The sequence below is a fragment of the Ranitomeya variabilis genome, chromosome 1 (genome assembly GCF_051348905.1).
Source record: "Ranitomeya variabilis isolate aRanVar5 chromosome 1, aRanVar5.hap1, whole genome shotgun sequence".
In the NCBI taxonomy this organism is placed as follows: Eukaryota; Metazoa; Chordata; class Amphibia; order Anura; family Dendrobatidae; genus Ranitomeya; species Ranitomeya variabilis.
In genome coordinates, this window is record NC_135232.1 from 710,429,529 (window position 1) to 710,450,650 (window position 21,122).

General features: G+C 42.0%; 1 protein-coding gene across 2 annotated transcripts in view; it reads right to left on the minus strand.

Moving 5' to 3' along the window:
- The window catches only part of LOC143778220 (B2 bradykinin receptor-like), a 36,782-nt gene extending 17,699 nt beyond the window's left edge, over positions 1–19,083 (minus strand). Inside the window, exons 1-2 of one of the 2 annotated variants that reach the window (XM_077267367.1) lie at positions 18,662–19,083; positions 7,352–7,435 (exon numbers count right to left, since the gene is read on the minus strand). In XM_077267367.1, the coding sequence (XP_077123482.1) occupies positions 7,352–7,435; positions 18,662–19,013 (436 nt within the window). In that variant the 5' untranslated portion in view covers positions 19,014–19,083. The remainder of the gene's footprint in view (positions 1–7,351; positions 7,436–18,661) is intronic. The other variant, XM_077267368.1, reaches the window with a different exon arrangement.
- Between the last annotated feature and the right edge of the window lie 2,039 nt (positions 19,084–21,122).

Below are 21,122 nucleotides of genomic sequence, written 5' to 3' on the forward strand. Positions count from 1 at the left end.
TAGGAAATGTTTATCTTCCCCATAGTTGGATTCACAGCTACACTGCTCAGTACTGATGTGTAATGTCACACATACTGCTAGTTCCTGTTTATCTAACTGTAGAGCTGGATTCACAGCTACATCGCTCATTGTTCCTCTATAATTTCCTCCAAGCTACTGTTTTCTAGTAATTGTTTATTTTACCCAAGAGCTGGATTCACAGCTACACAGCTACACCGCTTAGTACTGATGTGTAATATCCACCGTGCTGCTGATTTCTAGAAAATGTTTTGCCCAAGAGCTGGATTCACAGCTACACTGCTCAGTGCTGCTGTATAATGTTCTCCATGCTACTACATTCTAGCAAATAAGATAGAAACAAAATGAACATACATCCTGCTATAAGTAAGGAAAATGCAATAGTACATATAAATAACATAGGGTTCTTAGTAAACACTGTTTTTTATAAAGAAAAAACATAAAATCCATCCCACCAGCGCCATTGCTGTGTGTTCACAATTGGGCCCTTATACTGCTCGACCATTATTGACATTGAGGCAATTTTTTACACATGGTAAGGTTTTAATACCAAAGGATAGGACTGTGCTACCCGGATACACCTTGTCAGTGGTGGGATGGTTTTCATGCTTTTTTCTTTTTTTTCCAAAAACAGTATTTACTAAGTGCCCTATGTTGTTTATGTTCAGTTCTGCTTTTTACTTACTTACAGCAGGTTATGTGCTCATTTTGATTCTATCTTGGGTTTTGTGTTTAATGGCCTGTGTGATCATGCTCTTATGTGTTGCATGTATACCAACTTGTGCTCTGGCTCATTTCTTTTGGTTTTGCTATATAGTAAATGTTTATCTTACCCCAGAGCTGGATTCACAGCTACACTGTTCAGTATTGATATGTAATGTCCTCCTTACTGTTGCTGCTACTGAGCATCTACTACTTATGGACAGAAGAGAAATTATCCCTCATGCCTGTTTGTAGAAGACATTATAACAGCCAATCTCTGCCATAATGCAGACATAGCACCTTCTCCGTATGTTGTCAGCCAATATGTTACTGAACGGAGGTTCCAGCTCTGCTACATCTTTACTTATTATACATACGGTATATTCTGATGCCAATTTTGTAAAAAAAAAAAAAAACAAACTTTTTTTCTGGTTTTTCTTAGTTTTTCTATTTGCAATTGCCAAAAAAAGCAATAATTCCAGTCGGCAGCGGATTCATAGGCATCTGATTCATGCGGCATCATGAAACATTTCCTGGATTAGTTTTCATAGTATAATCTGATCTGGAGGGTAAAGCAGAGGAATGAATGACGACTGCTATGTGCAAAGAGCAACACAGCCACCTAATGAGCAACGTCAGCCGAGGGTGGGCAGGAAACGGTGCACGACTTCCATGGGCGCTGCAGGCAGGCAGTGGGGTGGGAGAATGGCCTAAATCTGCCAGGCCGGAGATCTACCCATCTGCTCTTCTATCCCAGATTGTTACTGGATTGTGGTTTCCTCCATGACTTCGGGTTTTGCTCACAATACCTCGAAAGTCTTAAAGGAATTCTCCACTTCTGGAAAATTTCTAAAAGATTTATTTTCCTGACACTTTAGAAGTGTTTATATTCAGTAACTTTATGGTTTTCAAGGCATAAAACCATGATCTGGAAATCTGCAAAAACGGATGCAGCAGATTGGGTGTGTGAAAATACATTGGGGTATAATGAGTGACCGTGAGGAATCCCCCCAAAATCCCTTGTAGGGTCTCTACATAAGCTCCGCACAGATTGTAGTGCATACGTAGTGCATAAACCCCAATCCACAAATAAATAATAAACCCCAATCCACAAATCAATACAAACTCCAAAACAAATGTACTCTGCAGACCCCCTAAACTAACCAAGACCCCTGACCAGATCCTCTTAATATAGACAGACTTTTTATACATCACAGATTACGTAAATATAGACCCCAAAACAAATACAGACCCCAAAATCAGATCCTCTAAATAAATACAGACCCCAGACCAGATCCGCTAATTGGACTGGTCTGGGGTTTACACATCTCTCTCCTGGGTAGTGCCCAAGAGCCAGGAGGCTGGTAAGCGGAAGGAATGAGAAGAACTAAGTATCAACGTCTGTCCTGGGCTTTGTCTTTATGGGGTTTAGTTTGGGATCTATGCAGATTTCAAAGGTCTGGTCTGGGGTCCATACTTGTTTACTATAAACAAGATTCTCAAAAACTAAAAAACAGACTACAGGCAAAAATTTTTAAATAAGTACGGACCCCTAAATAAAGTCAGAGCACAGGTCAGACTTTGCAGATATTCACTTCTCATTCCTTCAGCTTGCTACCATAATCTCTCTCGGGCACTATTAAAGGAGAGAGCAACAAACCCTTTAAACTAGTACAAACCGCAAACCAGTCCCTTTACATTAAAATAGACCCCAAACCAGAAACTTTAAACTAGTATAGACCCCAAACCAGACCCCTTTACAGTTGTCCTCAAAAGTTTACATACCCCAGCAGAATTTTTGCTTTCTTGGCCTTTTTTTTAGAGAATATGAATGATAACACCAAAACTTTTTCTCAACTTATGGTTAGTGGTTGGGTGAAGCCATTTATTGTCAAACTACTGTGTTTTCTCTTTTTAAATCATAATGACAACCCAAAACATCCAAATGACCCTGATCAAAAGTTTACATACCCCATTTCTTAATACCGTGTATTGTCCCCTCTAACATCAATGACTGCTTGAAGTCTTTTGTGGTAGTTGTGGATGAGGTTCTTTATTTTCTCAGATGGTAAAGCTGCCCACTCTTCTTGGCATAAAGCCTCCAGTTCCTGTAAATTCCTGGGCTTTCTAGCATGAACTGCGCACTTGAGATCTCCCCAGAGTGGCTCAATGATATTGAGGTCAGGAGACTGAGATGGCCACTCCCGAACCTTCACTTTGTTCTGCTGTAGCCAATTACAGGTCGACTTTGCCTTGCGTTTTGCATTGTTGTCATGTTGGAAGGTTCAAGTATGTCCCATGCGAAGCTTTCGGGCTGATGAGTGCAAATTTACCTCCAGTATTTGCCAATAACGTACTCATTCATCTTTCCTTCAACTTTGACCAAGTTTCCTGTGCCTTTGTTGCTCACACATCCCCAAAACATCAGCGATCCACCTCCGTGCTTTACAGTAGGAATGGTGTTCCTTTTATCATAGGCCTTGTTGACCTCTCTCCAAATGTAACATTTATGGTTGTGGCCAAAAAGTTCAATTTTGGTCTCATCACTCCAAATTACCTTGTTCCAGAAGTTTTGAGGCTTGTCTCTGTGCTGTTTTGCGTATTGTAGGTGAGATACTTTGTGGCATTTGCACAGTAGTGGCTTTCTTCTGGCGACTCGACCATGCAGCCCATTTTTCTTCAAGTGCCTCCTTATTGTGCATCTTGAAACAACCACACCGATAGTTTTCAGAGAGTCCTGTATTTCAGTTGATGTTATTTGTGGGTTTTTCTTTGCATTCTGAACAATCTTCCTGGCAGTTGTGGATGAAATTTTTGTTGGTCTACCTGATCGTGGTTTCGTTTTTACAGAGCTCCTAATTTTCAATTTTTTAATCACAGATTGATGTTGCTGACTGTCATTATCAATTACTTGTATCCCTTTCCTGTTTTATACAGTTCAACTACTTTTTTTCCCATAGATCTGTTGACAGTTCTTTTGCTTTCCCCATTACTCACAATCCAGAAACTTCAGTGGCTGGATGAAAGATGCAAGAGTCTGTCTGGATCCAGAAACTCACTCAGCTTTTATGCACACACACTGATTACAAGCAAACAGGTCACAGGTGGGGATGTTACCTTTAGTAGCCATTCAAATCCATCTGTGTCAACGTCTGTGCATGTTATCAGGCCAAAATCACCAGGGTATGTGAACTTTAGATCAGGGTCATTTGGATGTTTTGGGTTGTCATTATGATTCAAAAAGAGAAAACACAGTAGATTGACAATAAATGTCTTCATCCAACCACTAACCATGAGTGAAGAACATGTTTTGGTGTTATCATTCATATTCTCTGAAAAAAAGGCCAAGAAAGTAAAAATTCTGCCGGGGTATGTAAACTTTTGAGCACAACTGTATATACAAAGACAGAGCCAATGCAGACTTTGCAGATCCTCGCTTCTCGTTCCGTCAGTTTGCCACCATCCTCTCTGTTTTTTAGCCAGGAGTTAGTAGGACGGCAGGACAAAGGAGGGATGAGAATTCAGTTCTTGAGGCACCCCAGTAGACTTTTCCTGAGAATCTTCCAGACATTGATGAACAGTCAGAAATGTATAAGCCTAACATCATCTCTGCCCATTACTTCTCCCATTGCCACCCTTGTCCTCAGGTTGTGCAGGGAATTGCAGCACAGCACTATTCACTTTAATGGAGCGGAGCTGCAATACCAGACACGACCAGTGGACAGGTGTGGCGCTGTTTGTGGACGCAATCAGCCCTGTAAGGATGTCTTGGCTGGACGTTCTGACCCGGTCAGGTGATGACATCACCGCCGCCCGCTCTTGTACATAACACATGGGACATTTCTGAACAACATGTTTACACGAGACAACAACACGTCCAAGTCTCATCCAATGGCTATAAAAATGGACAATTTGCCAGTTCGTTGCACGAGAGGAAATTGAGAGATTTTGGCTTCGGAGGATGTAAAATTGATGTCCTTACTTCCAAATTTCAAACACAGCGGTTGTATTTACTGAGCGGATGATGAGCAGAGAAGGAAAGTCTAATATTTACATAGCGCATATAATGTTATTTACAGCAGGCAGGAAAGAGTCATGCAACCACCCAGAAAGTCCAGATGTAGCAGAGCCGGACTGGTCATCTCACGCATTGCATTATGTGCGCTCCGCATTATCCACAGACCTGCATGCAGGCGGATCAGGTGCAACGGTGGTGGTGACAGACTCAGCTCTGCTACACCAATTTCTGCTATGGACAATTCAATTATTTTTTTTTTATGATCCCATAATCATAAGCTGATCATTAGGGTGTGCTTTTTTTAAGCAATCAAATTTGATCTGCAAAGAAACTGTGCTGAAAGGGTTCAATCACCCAACAGCTCCCCCAGAGGAGGAGTGAAGTATTACACAGTGCTCATATAACGCTCCTCCAGAGTATGGACCTTTGTCTATTAATAAAGGAGAGTCTAAGCAAGAAACCCCCCTCTATTACCTCACGAAGTTCCATAATGAATTTAATGTATTAAAGCAAGAAAAAAGGGGCAAAATGCCCCGTCCACCCCAATATCTACTGATAACATTTGCTTTTTATGGTCCCAAAACTTGAGATGTTGACGCTTGATGGGTAAAGCACCCATAACCTCAACAACTTCTTCAATCAGTGCACAAAAATAAGACATGCGTGCCGCCATTAAGTTGGTTATCCAGTCTAGAAAATCCATTGTCATACACCATATTAGGGAATTCTGGGTAAATAGGTTCAGGATCCTGATCTCTTGGCCAGAATGGAGATCGGTTACAAAGAGCGCCTCTCGCTGTGGAGGACCCGACCTGTCCTGTAATATATGGATGTTAATGGACATTGTGCAATGCTCCCTTTCTCCTGTGGTGGCGCTGCAGGGAAATTGAACACTTAGTGCCAAATTTACCAACAAATTACTGCCGATCATGGGGGTCCCAGCAGGGGAACTTATTAAGGTATTCCTCTGATAAGTAGGCATTGTCCAAATTGGACAGCCCTTTTAAATTCTCTGTCTTTGCTTTAAAGGGTCTTTTATACAAGCTAAAAAAAAACTTTTAAAGCTACATAACAGCAGCTATCGGTGGTGGCATGCACTACCAATTATTTATTACCGAAGGTAGTCAAAAGGACTAAAGAAGACATGACTGTCCCCTTCCCATTGTCATACACGGTCAGTCCCACATCCTCCTGTCAAGGGCTACTTTATTTAACGGGAACCTGTCATATATTATATACGTCCTTTCTGTAATGATCAGGCTATAGAGCAGGAGGAGACATGCGGATTAATATATGGTTTTGTGGGAAAATATTCAGGATAACTTGAAATAAAGTCATGTTAATTCTTGCTAGTCCAGTGGGAGGTGCCAATTGCAGGAATTACTGATAAGACCGCCCACTGGACTACAGAATGAGAAAGTATTTTAATGAATAAAATATGGATTATCCTGAATCTTTTCCTACTAACCTATATATCAATCCGCTCAGCTCCTCCTGCGCTGTATCATTATGTCTGCAGATTAAACGTGACCCGTTCCCTTAAAAAAACAAATAAAAAACAGGATTAGAGACCAATACATAACTACCATAACTGGTGCAAATAATATTTAGGGACCTTAAATGGCTTTTATGGCCCCAAAAAATTGGGACCATGACTGGTAAATACATAAATTCCTCAACCACACATTAGGAGAATGTTCTTCACCCCTCAATCCTGTCGAATAGCCAGGGGACTGGTGGCCAATTATTTAATTTCCCTGCGGCACCACCACAGGAGGTATAAAGTATTACACAATGCCTATTGAAATCAATGGGTCATCCACGTAAAGTGGAAACTTGCTGGGTCCTCCTGAAAGAGAAGGTCTGTGCAGCTGCTGGAGGCAGAAACGGGGCAGCAAGCGCAATCTTTACCCCAAATGAATGACTTGGGGCACCACAAGCGTTTATGCTAGCCCAACTCATGCCATTAGGGTAGAATTATTCTTTTACCCCTCCACATTCCATGATATAAATACAGTGGGGAAAATTAGTATTTGATCCACTGACGATTTTGCAAGTTTCCCCACCTACAAAGAATGCAGAGGTCTGCAATTTTTATTGTAGGGACACTTCAGCTGTGAGAGACAGAATCTAAAAAAAATCCAGAAAATCACATTGTATGATTTTTACGTAATTAATTTGCAATTTATTGCATGCAATAAGTTGATCACCTACCAACCAGCAAAAATTCTGTCTCTCACAGACCTGTTACCTGGATTAATTGCACCTGTTTGATATCATTACCTGTATAAAAGACACCTGTCCACACACAATAAATCACAATCCTCCCTCTCCACCATGGCCAAGACCAAAGAGCTGTCTAAGGACAATGGGGACAAAATTGTAGACCTATGCAAGGCTGGGATGGGCTACAGGACTATAGGCAAGCAGCTTGGGGAGAAGGCAACAACTGTTAGCACAATTATTAGAAAATCGAAGAAGCACAATATGACTGTCAATCCACCTCTGTATGGGGCTCCATGCAAGACTGCGCCTCGTGGGGTAAAGATGATTCTGAGAAAGAATGAAAGTGAATGACCTGAAGAGAACTGGAACCATAATCTCAAACATTACCGTTAGTAACACACAAGGTCCCCCTGCTCACGCCAGCATATGTCCAGGCCTGTTTGAAGCTCACCAATGACCATCTGGATGATCCTGAGGAGACATGGGAGAAGGTCATGTAGTCAGATGAGACTAAAATAAAACTTTTTGGTATCAACTCCACTCGCCATGTTTGGAGGAAGAAGAAGGATGAATACAACCCCAAGAACACCGTCCCAACTATGAGGCATGGTGGGGGAAACATCATACTTTGGGGTTGCTTTTCTGCAAACCTCCTTCCCTCAGTAAGAGCATTGAAGATGGGTCGTGGCTGGGTCTTCCAGCATGACAATAACTCCATAAGAAGCATTTCAAGGTCCTGGAGTGACCTAGCCAGTCTCCAGACCTTAACCCAATAGAAGATCTTTGGAGGGAGCTGAAACTCAATATTGCCCAGTGACAGCCCCAAAACCTGAAATATCTGGAGAAGCTCTGTATGGAGGAGTGGGCCAAAATCCCTGCTGCAATGTGGGCAAGCTTGGTCAATAACTACAGGAAATGTCTGACATCTGTAATTGCAAACAAAGGTTTCTGTACCAAATATTAAATTCTGTTTTTCAAGCAATAAAATGCAAACTAATTATGTAAAAATCATACAATGTGATTCTCTGGATTTTGTTTTTAGATTCTGTCTCTCACAGGTGAAGTGTACCTCTGATAAAAGTTACAGACCTCTCCATTCTTTGTAGATGGGAAAACTTGCAAATTAGGGAGTGTATCAAATACTTATTTTCCCCACTGCATATATCAGACATGGAGAGGATCAGGAGCTTCGCTCGCTATGTACAGAGCAGATAACTTAGCTCTACCAGCAGCAACCAGATCTGGCTCCAATTGCTGCTGCGGTCAGTTGCTGAAAGTGGAAATTAAGTGACGTGATTCCAATGGGGGTATCCATCGCCAATACACCACCTGGTGTGGCTGGACTTGATAGAAGGTCATAATTTTTACAACATTTTGGATTTTTCTTTACCAGTTTCTTAGGACATTATATATCAAAGTGAAAGATGTCCTTCAGAACTACAACTTATACTGCAAAAAACAAGTCCTCATAAGGTTATGGAGATGCAAAAAATAAAAATGTTATGTCTCATGGAAGAAGGGAACAACTAAAATTGTAAATGTCCTTAATGGGTTAAGGCTGGTTGACTGCATCTGCAAACATCATTCCAATGCTTATCCCTATGGTAGAGAACTGGGGCCCATTAGAGATCCAACACATCAACCACCATCTCAGGAGACGACTCCAAGGACCTGAGACCCCAATTCTCCAAGCTCTTATGTGTTTAATGAAGCTAATTACAAGTCTCTCACTTCCTAATAACCGGTCCAGAAGACGCCCGGGATCATTACACCTATCCGGCTAATGCGCCGACGCCTCCCCAGTGGTGAGGAAGGAAGGCAGATGTCAGAATTCCCAGTAATGGAGGAAATTACCAGTGGATTTGTCACTAAGTGATAATTGTTATTCCATGGTACATTACATGATCAATCAGGGCGTTAATGCATCCATTAATTATACTGATCATGGATCATGTATCACATTGCACGTATACCAACATATGTTCCGGCTCATTTCTTTGTTTTTGGTGTGGATGGAGTGTGCAGTATTCAGCCCACGAGGGAAATCCTGAATTAATTGGCAACGGTCTCTTTACACTCAGTGCAATCATATCAGATCTCAAGACAAATGTCCAGAACTGCCAGTGTACAGAAATATCAGGGAGTAAAGACCATCCATAACCTGTGTATTATCCATCTTCTATCTACTGTATATCATATGTATGTATTCTCCTCATATCTATCTCATATAGATTTAATATCTATCATATGCATCTATATCCTTCTTATCTATCCTTTTCCCTTCTATTTATCTATCTATCCCATATCTATCTCTTATCTGTCGCCTATTTATCTACTGTGTCTCTCTCTTTAATCATCCATCGCCTATATATCACCAACTCATCTCCATTCTTTTTATCTATCGCCCATCTATATCCTTTTATTTCTTTGTGTATGTGTAAGGAGATGGACAAGTGAGAAGACGCAACAGTTAATGCCTAACAGAGTTTCTGCAACCCTGCCATCTGCTGGTCAAAAACTCGAGAGAAAGTGAAATCAGAAAGAATTGCATTAAGAGGAACTCAAGAGTGGAGTGCATGTTTCCTCAGGGAAAAGGGGGAAGAAATTGGAGGAGACACCAGGTGAGGTTTTAGCTGTGGCACAGTTATTAATTATTAAGGACCAGGAGCACAGTGAAGGGGAGGAGTTGGCGCCTGAACCTGTAGCAGGACAGACATGCAGTACAGCTAGCTGGCTAATAGCCACCATTACAACAGACCAGATCCAAGTTAAGGAGTCAGGAGAGCAGATCTGAGTAAAGGAGTCAAGAGACCATATCCGAGTATTGGAATAGAGACACTGGATCCGAGTAAAGGTGTTGAGAGACCAGATCTGAGTAAGGCTTTGTGCACACGTTGCGGATTTGGCTGCGGATCCGCACCAGTTTTCCATGCATTGTACAGTACCATGTAAACCTATGGAAAACCAAATCCGCAGTGCACATGCTGCGTAAAGTTCCACGCGGAAGCGCAACGGTTTATTTTCTGCAGCATGTCAAATCTTTGTGCGGATTCTGCAGCGTTTTACACCTATTCCTTTTTAGGAATCCGCAGGTGTAAAAACGCAGGCAAAATCTGCACAAAATTCGCATAAAAACTCGCAGGGAATCTGCAGGTAAAACGCAGATCATTTTACCTGCGGATTCTGCAGAATCCGCGTGGAAAAATCCGCAATGGAATCCGCGACGTGTGCACATACCCTTAAGGAGTCGACAGACCAGAGTTGAGTAAAGGAGCCAAGATCCCAGATCCGAGTAGATGAGTTGAGAGACCAGATTTGAATAAAATCCAGAAAGAGACCAGAACACTAAGAGCTGAGTCGAGTGAGCAGAGTCAGAGCAAAGAGAGAAAGACGACTAGGCCACAGCGGAGGGACGCTTGTGTGTCGTCGCTTCCAGTGTAGACGTACGGTACAAAGTGGAGATTGGGGCCGTGCTTCAGGGAACGAAAGCAGCCAGTGTGACGAGTGGGCCAAGGAACTCACCAACCTGGGATTTGTGGCCTAGCAGGCAGTATTGTCAACTACCATTAGGGTCTGTTTGACATTGTGTATTGCCTAGAGCAGTGTTCCCCAACTCCGCTCCTCAAGAGCCACCAACAGGTCATGTTTTCAGGATTTCCTTAGTATTGCACAGGTGATAATTGCTTCACCTGGAGAGGCAAGAATTCAATCACCTGTGCAGTACTAAGGAAATCCTGAAACATGACCTGTTGGTGGCTCTTGAGGACCGGAGTTGGGGAACACTGGCCTAGAGAGTGTCGACAGTGACTGGCCCAGTAGTGACAGTGACAGCCTTGGGGTATTAGGACTAAGACATCACTGATGATTACAGTTATTTCAAGGTAATAATAGAACGATAGTGGGTAAGTATGTCAATATCCTGCTCATCTGAATTACTGGTTTCTTGTAACATAACTTGCTACATTTTCACCATTATTCCCTGATATTGTGCTGAAGACCTCCTGTAATTGTGTTAATCAAATAAATAGTTGTTTACGTACCACTGTTTCTTTATTGTCCGCACTGTTACTTTCTCGTACCTATTAACATATGTATCCACCTTCTATTTATTATCAACCTATCTATCTAGATAAGAAGTAACAAGAAAGGTTCAAACCTCAGAACTGAAACGTTGCCAGTATGGGCTAATAAACCACTATTTTTTGCCATATTAGTTGGTGTGCCTACATTCGTTACTTCTTAACTAGATGGTTTGGTCTTTGCCAGGGAGGCTCCACATCCACCTTACCCTGTTCCTGCATTTCTATTGTTATTGTCTATGTCTTGTCTATCTATCTACACTGCTCAAAAAAATAAAGGGAACACTAAGATCCCACATCCTAGATATCACTGAATGAAATATTCCAGTTGTAAATCTTTATTCATTACATAGTGGAATGTGATGAGAACAATAAAACCTAAAAATGATCAACGTAAATCACAACTAATATCCCACGGAGGTCTAGAGTTGGAATGATGTTCAAAATCAAAATGGAAAATTAAGTTACAGGCTGATCCAACTTCAGTGGAAATGCCTGAAGAGAAGGAATGATCCTCAGTAGTGTGTGTGGCCTCCACATGCTTGTATGACCTACCTACAATGCATGCTCCTGATGAGGCGGCGGATACTCTCCTGAGGGATCTCCTCCCAGACCTGGACTAAAGCATCCGCCAACCCCTGGACAGTCTGTGGTGCAACATGACGTTGGTGGATGGTGTGATATCCAAAAAGAATGATGTGCACATTGTAGATCAAAGTCTAGGTGCAGGCTGAACACCTGACAGTCCATGGTGGATGGTGTGAGACATGATGTCCCAGATGTGTTCAATCGGAGTCAGGTCTGGGGAATGGGTGGGCCAGTCCATAGCATCAATGCCTTCATCTTGCAGGAACTGCTGACACACTCCAGCCACATGAGGTCTGGCATTGTCCTGCATTAGGAGGCACCCAGGGCCAACCGCACCAGCATATGGTCTCACAAGGGGTCTGAGGATCTCATCTCGGTACCTAATGGCAGTCAGGCTACCTCTGGCGAGCACATGGAGGGCTGTGCGGCCCTCCAAAGAAATGCCACCCCACACCATTACTGACCCACTGCCAAACCGGTCATCCTGAAGGATGTTGCAGGCAGCAGATCGCTCTCCACGGCATCTACAGACTCTGTCACATCTGTGCTCAGTGTGAACCTGCTTTCATCTGTGAAGAGCACAGAGCGCCAGTGGTGAATTTGCCAATCCTGGTGTTCTGTGGCAAATACCAAGCGTCCTGCACGGTGTTGGGCTGTGAGCACAACCCCCATCTGTGGACGTCGGGCACTCAGACCATCCTCATGGAGTCGGTTTCTAACCATTTGTGCAGACACATGCACATTTGTGGCCTGCTGGAGGTCATTTTGCAGGGCTCTGGCCAGGCTTGGACTGGCCCACAGGGTAACAGGGGAATCCCCCGGTGGGCCCCTGTGTAGATCTGGGAACCCGACCCCACTGTATGGGCAGTACTTGGCATAATTCACTCTATTCACTCTGAACAGAAAAAGCAGCATCTCATCATTCATTAACCATGCTACCCAGTTTATTATTATATAGAGATATAGGTAAATTTGTGAACGAAGGTAGTATAATATTAAAACGCAGGTGAAAAGTGAGCCCCCCGAAAGTCAATGTTATTGGTGGGCCCTTGACACCCCAGTCCGACACTGGCTCTGGCAGTGCTCCTCCTGTTCCTCCTTGCACAAAGGCTGAGGTAGCGGTCCTGCTGCTGGGTTGTTGCCCTCCTATGGCCCCCTCCACATCTCCTGGTGTACTGGCCTGTCTCCTGGTAGCACTTCCAGCCTCTGGAATGTACGCTGACAGACACAGCAAACCTTCTTGCCATAGCTCGCATTGATGTGCCATCCTGGATGAGCTGCACTACCTGAACCACTTGTGTGGGTTGTAGAGTCCATCTCACGCTACCACGAGTGTTAAAGCACAACCAACATTCAAAAGTGACCAAAACATCAGCCAGAAAGCATTGGTACTGAGATGTGGTCTGTGGTCCCCACCTGCAGAACCACTCCTTTATTGTGTGTGTCTTGATAATTGCCAATAATTTCCATCTGTTGTCTATTCCATTTGCACAACAGAATGTGAAATTGATTGTCAAACAGTGTTGCTCCTAAGTGGACAGTTTGATTTCACAGAAGTTTGATTTCCCTTTATTTTTTTGAGCAGTGTATATATCTATACAAAAAAACCTAACCAGCACCTCTCAAGTGTGAATAGGTGCAAGTTGTGACTGCAAAATATGTATAAAAAAGCACAGCAGCACTCTGTGAATGCCAAGACATATAGTGTCAACAGAAATAACAACTTCCGACCGCATTGTCCCTCAGCAAGATGTACTTACAAAGAAAGCGAAGGTTCTTAGCGCATAAACTGGCAAATTCATGTGAGCCCATCAACCACGGCAAGGTGACACTTCTCTGATGGGTCCGATCATAACCTGTCATGTCGGACGCTGTTCACACTAGGGCGTCCGACAGACAGCAGTAATTCCACTTACGTCCACTACACGCTCAGTGGCGTCGGCTAGATTTTATCCAGCTTGCTCGGGGTTAATCTAGCTGGTAATCAGGTTGGAGGCTAGGTCACGCCCACGGCCTTTAAATAGTCGCTCTGCACTTTGGGCGTCGCCGATTATAGCTTGTGCTTTATGCCTGGTGATTCCGGTCTGGAGTGGTGGTCTTGTTGTAGGAATATCATATCTGGTGGTGTATTATCCTTTGTCATATTCCTCCTTCCTATTTGTATTTGTTTTGCCCTGTGCACATTATAGTGTATTCCTGTGTGACTGTGGCGTGGTGCGTTTTTCAGTTTTCCCTGTCTGTGCTTTCTGTGGGGATTGGTGTGTGGTCTCTTCACTGGGTGGCGGGTGGTGGTTTCAGCTTAGGGCTGAAACAGGACTCAGGGTCAGGCCTGGTGGCCCAGACATGCACACCTTTAGTGTAACTTCTGGGAAAGGGACAGACAGGGTTTCCCTAGCCTAAGGGATATCGCAGGGGCCCGGGTAACCAACCTAAGTCTACCCAGTTCCCCTGTGACATAACCCTTTCTTATCCTACTGTACATGCCACTTTCGGGCTAAAAAGCCTACAATAATGGGCAAACATGTCTCTTCTGGGCTGCAAGCCTACAATTTGAATGGGCAGTTATCCATATATCCATTATCTATCATCTATCTATCTATTACACAGGTCAACAACAAAAAATTTTTTTTCTGGTGTCCAAAATATTTTAATGAATTTGGGGTATTTTTGGGGTGCTGATTCTGAATATGCTATCAGTTTTGCCAGATTGGCTCAAGTTTTTTACATTTTTGGTATCTTATTTATAGCACTTGTTGGTAAATGCGACGCATCATCTCATTAATTTCTTTGGATTAGTACTTGAACTGAGCAGTTCTCAATATAGTTTTGTGTTAATTAGTGTTCTAAAAGTTTGTTCATAGCTTGATTTTTGCACTAACTTTATGTTGTTGTCTGTTTTCTAGTGAAAAGCATGAACTCATCAAGAAGAAGTTGTCTTAACGATCCAGACTCATTCTGTTACATTTGTGGTGAATACACACTGCCAAAACATAGAAGAAACATAACAGACTTCGTAAAAAAAAGTGTATTTTGCCTATTTTGGGGTTATGCTTGGGGACCAAGACAAGTTTTGGGCACCACACATAGTGTGCAAAGCATGTATCGAATTATTACGAAAATGGAGCAAAGGACAAAGAAAAAGCTTCAAATTTGGTGTTCCAATGGTGTGGAGAGAGCCAAAAAATCATCATGATGACTGTTATTTCTGTGCAGTGCAAGTGCAAGGATTCAATAAGCATAAGAAACGAAAATGGGAGTAACATGGAATCTGCAAGAAGGCCTGTCCCTCATTGTGAAGATGTGCCTGTACCTGTGTTTACCATAAATAACAGTCATCATGATGATTTTTTGGCTCTCTCCACACCATTGGAACACCAAATTTGAAGCTTTTTCTTTGTCCTTTGCTCCATTTTCGTAATAATTCGATACATGCTTTGCACACTATGTGTGGTGCCCAAAACTTGTCTTGGTCCCCAAGCATAACCCCAAAATAGGCAAAATACACTTTTTTTTACGAAGTCTGTTATGTTTCTTCTATGTTTTGGCAGTGTGTATTCACCACAAATGTAACAGAATGAGTCTGGATCGTTAAGACAACTTCTTGATGAGTTCATGCTTTTCACTGGAAAACAGACAACAACATAAAGTTAGTGCAAAAATCAAGCTATGAACAAACTTTTAGAACACTAATTAACACAAAACTATATTGAGAACTGCTCAGTTCAAGTACTAATCCAAAGAAATTAATGAGATGATGCGTCGCATTTACCAACAAGTGCTATAAATAAGATACCAAAAATCTCAAAAACTTGAGCCAATCTGGCAAAACTGATGACATATTCAGAATCAGCACCCCAAAAATACCCCAAATTCGATGAAATATCTTTGGCACCAAAAATGCTGTTGACCAGTGTTATCTATCTTTCTATTATCTATCTATTATCTATCTATCTATGTATCTGTCTTTGTGCTTGACAAAGACCGTGCTGTGAGGTTGAAACGTTGCACCACTTGATGCTGGATTAAAGCTCACAATTTTTCCCTGAACTGGAGTGCTGCCTGATTTTTTTCCATTTATATTTTGCATTGGACAACCGCATTATTCAGGAATTATTGCACCAAAATCTGCTAAAGTTTGTGCTGCTATCTGTCTTTTCTATTTATCTATCTATCATCTATCTATCTATCTATCTATCGATCTATTATCTATAATTTATCTATTATCTACTGTATCTATCTATCTATCTACCTATCTATTATCTATCATCTATTATCTATCTATCTATATCTATCTAAATCTATCTATTATCTATCATCTTTCTATCTATTATCTATTTATATATCTCCCTCTCAGCCTATACCCATTAATCACACTCCTTGCTATCTTGCATCATTCGCTATCTCATATTGATTAATCTATTATCTTGCCATCTTTTATTGATCTCTGTAATTATCTACCTACATGTACGGTATATCTCTAGTATCCCCCTACTTGTAATATCCCCCCACATATCCTCTTCCTCTGCACTGACGCTCGCTGGGCTGGAGGAAGCTGATACACAATATGGAGCTTGTATGACACATTCTCGATCCCTCCATCCTTACGCCGCCGCTATTTCCTTAGGTCAAGCCAATCAGTGAGACCTCATTGTTTCCTCCATGTCAAAAGGAGCACAAAGGACTGCCGCACTGATAGGGGACCCCCAAACAAACAGCATCCTATATCTCACCTCAAAGTGACCTTGGAGATTAATGAGGTTTTGTTATCTTATAAAATGATGACATATTACTTGGATATGAAATCACTTTATGATCGGTGGGGTCTGACCACTAGGACCCCCATATTCCTGAGAATGAAGGAGCAGCCCAATTATTTGACTGTCTACTGACAATATGGAGAGACGCTGCAGGTAACCAAGATGTACGGTCCTTTCATCTCCAGGACTGATGAGGGTCCCAGAGGTCAGACCCCAACCCATCATAAAGTGACAGCACATCAACTTATTGCAGCACAGCTTTATCCTACAATGATATCCTCTGTGGCTTCCAGACTGATACATTGTAACAACTGAAGACCACACAGAGGATTATAGGACTAGATACAAGAGTAACAAACCCTCAGCTGTGAGATGTATGAGGGTTTGGTTTTTTTTACTTTTAGGTGTAAATGAACTGATTTCTATTCACTGACAACAAGCGGACATCTGGAAACTGGGGACACAAAGGAAATGGAAAAGTTACAAAACATTGTATCGTGCAGCGATTTATCACTTTCCAGGGCGCTGTAAACTGGCCTCAGTATAACAGGCGACCAGTGTTTCAGGAGTTGAGGTTTCTTGTGGCTTCTGCTATTGAATATTTCAGCAGTCGGAGGCCTGGCGTCACAGTAATGACCACAGATGGTAGAAATTACTGCTCCTGGTAGTGTCACAGCCATTTCCATGTCTCCTGCTACATATTATGCAGATGGAGCAGAGCACAGAGAGTTATTAGCTCACTCAGAAATGCTGGTGCTTTATCCAACTCTTAAAGGGACGTTCCACAATGACAAAGATATAAAGTAAAGAAGCGGAGACATATATGCATCATTTCTTAAAGAGATATGCTGGATTGGGTATTGGTGACTGTTTTGCCTGGAGCAGCCATCATTACCTCTATTACAAGGTAATGCAATAGTCTGTGTCAGGCTGGAGTCACATTAGCGTATGGCGTTGGATGCGGGAACCAAGTGTCAGTGCTCAGATCCTCTCGCGTCAGAGAATGGCAGCTCAGGAGGAAGTAATTTCTCCATCTCCTCCATTCGCGGTAATCGCACTGCACTCAGATGACATCCGAGTGCAGTCCGATGTTTTGCACACATTGACTTAAATGGGTGTGTGTGCCGTGCATGCTGCCATTGTTCTCCCATGACAAATCGGCATGAAAAAATAATCGCAGATGTGAGCTACCCCATCGAATAACATTGGGCTGAGTGCTGTGCCATGTTTTATGTCATAGCACTGGGCAGTGTTATAGTCTCGTGTGAAGAGAGCCCTAACTGTTGAAAAACTACAACTCCCTGCATGCCCAGAGATGTCATTTTTCAACAGAATCCATACGTTAGATATAATGTATGTATGTTTCTTACTAATGGATACCAAATGATATATTAATTTTGGTGTTAAGGCCCTTTAAGAAAAGCCGCATTGTACTAAATTCTACATCTGGACACCTAGATAAAGCCATCACTGTGCATTATAGTTGCTGCGTGGCACACGTGCAATGTTAAACTTTATAACTTTTCACGCCATTAAAAAGGTGGATTAAACTGAAAGCAAAAGTTTGAGAACTTCCGATATTTGCAGCAGGAATTTGCCAAAGAGAGCTCCACGCAACCGCCACCTGCCAAAGGGATGTCCTCTAGGGATACAAGCAGACGACCGGCCAATATGGCCGATTTCCCTGCTGAGACCACACTATTCCATGCAGTAAAATTGGGCCAAATGTCTTCTTATGTTATTTTTACCATTGCGTCCTATAGTTGATATATGCCGCTATACAATAGGATGTATTGCCCTTCTGCCAGAGGTGTAAGTCCAGAAAACCCGTAGGGGAAATATTAGATTACACTACACATATATTATATTATATTTATTATATTACACAACTTTATGTCTTTATAGTTATTAACTTTATGGAAGTGTCAAACATATCACAAAACAAAAAGAAAATAATTTTATGTCCGTTTTCTAAATTTCAAGTGTTTTGATGTGTTTACAATTGAAACAGTAAATGCAAAAAAATATATATAAAAATGTGTAAAAGTGAAATTAAAACACATAAAATAAAAAATCCTAAACACAAAATCATCCTGGAAAAAAAAAACATTTTTACCTAATACATTTTTATGGCTTTCTGCCCAAAAAGTAAGACGTCAAGCCCAGTTATTTCACAACAATTTTTCTACTTTGGGGGAAAAAAATATATAATGCAAATATTTAACTGAAATGTTAATAAATATAAAAGTAAAATAGTATAATAAATGGCTTACTGTGTGAGCAGTGTAGGGTGGTCTCTGGGGTCTTCTCTACGAGACCCAGGGGACTTCTCTCCCGGACCCAGGGGTCTTCTCTCCTGTACACAGGGGTCTTTTCTCTCGGACACAGGGGTCTTCTCTCCTGGATACAGGGGTCGTCTTTTCTCTCGGACACAGGGGTCTTCTCTCCTGGATACAGGGGTCTTCTTTCCTGGAAACAGGGGTCTTCTCTACTGTCCTGGATACAGGGGTCTTCTCTCCCGGACACAGGGGTCTTCTGATTGCTGTTGAATCCTCTGTAAGTTTGGAGTGTTTGTGCCAGGGAGAGATGTGAGCACGAAGTTATACACGGAGAACTTGTTATCATCACACCCCTGCCTGGAAGCGAGAGGAGGGGTCTCACAGCCGGGCTCCCAGATAGGAATTGAATGTATGCAATATTGTAACTGAAGAAATCTGGAACTTGTTAATGGATAAATAAAAGGTATATTTTACTCTACCATTGGACTGATCGCTGGAGAAACAAAAAGTTTTTTCTTTATATATATATATACTAGCTGAAATGCCCAGCGTTGCCTGGGCATAGTAAATATCTGTGGTTAGTTATAGCACCTCACTTCTCTTATTTTCCCATCACGCCTCTCATTTTCCCCATCACATCTTTCATTTTCCCCCTCACATCTCTCATTTTCTCCCTCACACCTCTCATTTTCCCCCTCACTCCTCTTATTTTCCCCCTCACTCCTCTCATTCCCCCTAACACTTGTCATTTCGACCTCACATCTGTCATTTTCCGATCACTCCACTATTTTCCCTCACTCCTCTCATTTTGCACTCACACCTTTTCATTTTCACCTCACACCTCTCATTTTCACCTCAGTATATACATGTTTGTCATCTCCCTTATATATAGTATACACCTGTATGTCATCTCCTGTATATAGTATATACCTGTATGTCATCTCCTCTGTATATAGTATATACCTGCTGTGTGTCATGTCCCCTGTATATAGTATATACCTGTATGTCATCTCCTCCTATATATAGTATATACCTGTATGTAATCTCCTCCTGTATATAGTATATACCTGTGTGTCATCTCACCTATATATAGTATATATCTGTGTGTCATCTCCTCCTGTATATACCTGTATGTCATCTCCTCCTATACATAGCATATACCTGTATGTCATCTCCTCCTGTATATACTATATACCTGTAGGTAATCTGCTCCTGTATATAGTATATACCTATAGTATAGTATTTTATAGTATAGTATAGTATGTCATCTCCTACTGTGTGTAGTATGTACCTGTATGTCATCTCCTCCTCTATATAGTATATACCTGTGTGTCATCTCTCCTGTATATAGTATATATCTGTGTCATCTCCTCCTGTATATAGTATATACCTGTGTGTCATCTCCCCTGTAAATAGTATATACCTGTGTGTCATCTCCTCCTGTATATAGTATATATCTGTATGTCATCTCCTCCTATATTAGACCTCGTTCACATGTTATTTTGTCAGTATTTTTACCTCAGTATTTGTAAGCTAAATTGGCAGCCTGATAAATCCCCAGCCAACAGTAAGCCCACCCCCTGGCAGTATATATTAGCTCACACATACACATAATAGACTGGTCATGTGACTGACAGCTGCCGGATTCCTATATAGTTTGTCTGCTTATTAATCAGATTTTTATTTTTGAAGGATAATACCAGACTTGTGTGTGTTTTAGGGCAAGTTTCGTGTGTCAAGTTGTGTGTGTTGAGTTGCGTGTGGCGACATGCATGTAGCGACTTTTGTGAGATGAGTTTTGTGTGGCGACATGCGTGTAGCAACTTTTTGAGTGTCGAGTTGCATGTGACAGGTTAGTGTAGCAAGTTGTGTGCAGCAAGTTTTGCGCATGGCGAGTTTTGCGCGTGGCGAGTTTTATGTGTGGTGCCTTTTGAGTATGTGCAAGTTTTGTGTGAGGCAACTTTTGCACGTGTTGCAACTTTTGTGCATGTGGCAATTTTTCCGCGTGTGCAAGTTTTGCGTGTGGCGAGTTTTCCATGAGGTGAGTTTTGCACGTGTGGCGAGTTTTGCATGTGGAGAGTTTTGCGCGTGGCGAGTTTTGAGCTGCGACTTTTGTGTTTCGACTTTTATGTGGCGAGGTTGGTGTATGTGTGGTGAAATGTGCGCTGAGGGTGGTATATGTGTTCGAGAACGTGGTAGTGTGTGGCGCATTTTGTGTGTGTTCATATCCCCGTGGTGGTGTGGTGATTATCCCATGTCGGGGCCCCACCTTAGCAACTGTACAGTATATACTCTTTGGCGCCATCGCTGTCATTCTTTAAGTCCCCCTTGTTCACATCTGGCAGCTGTTAATTTGCCTCCAACAATTTCCTTTCATTTTTTCCCCATTATGCAGATAGGGGCAAAATTATTTGGTGAATTGGAAAGCGCGGGGTTAAAATTTCACCTCACAACA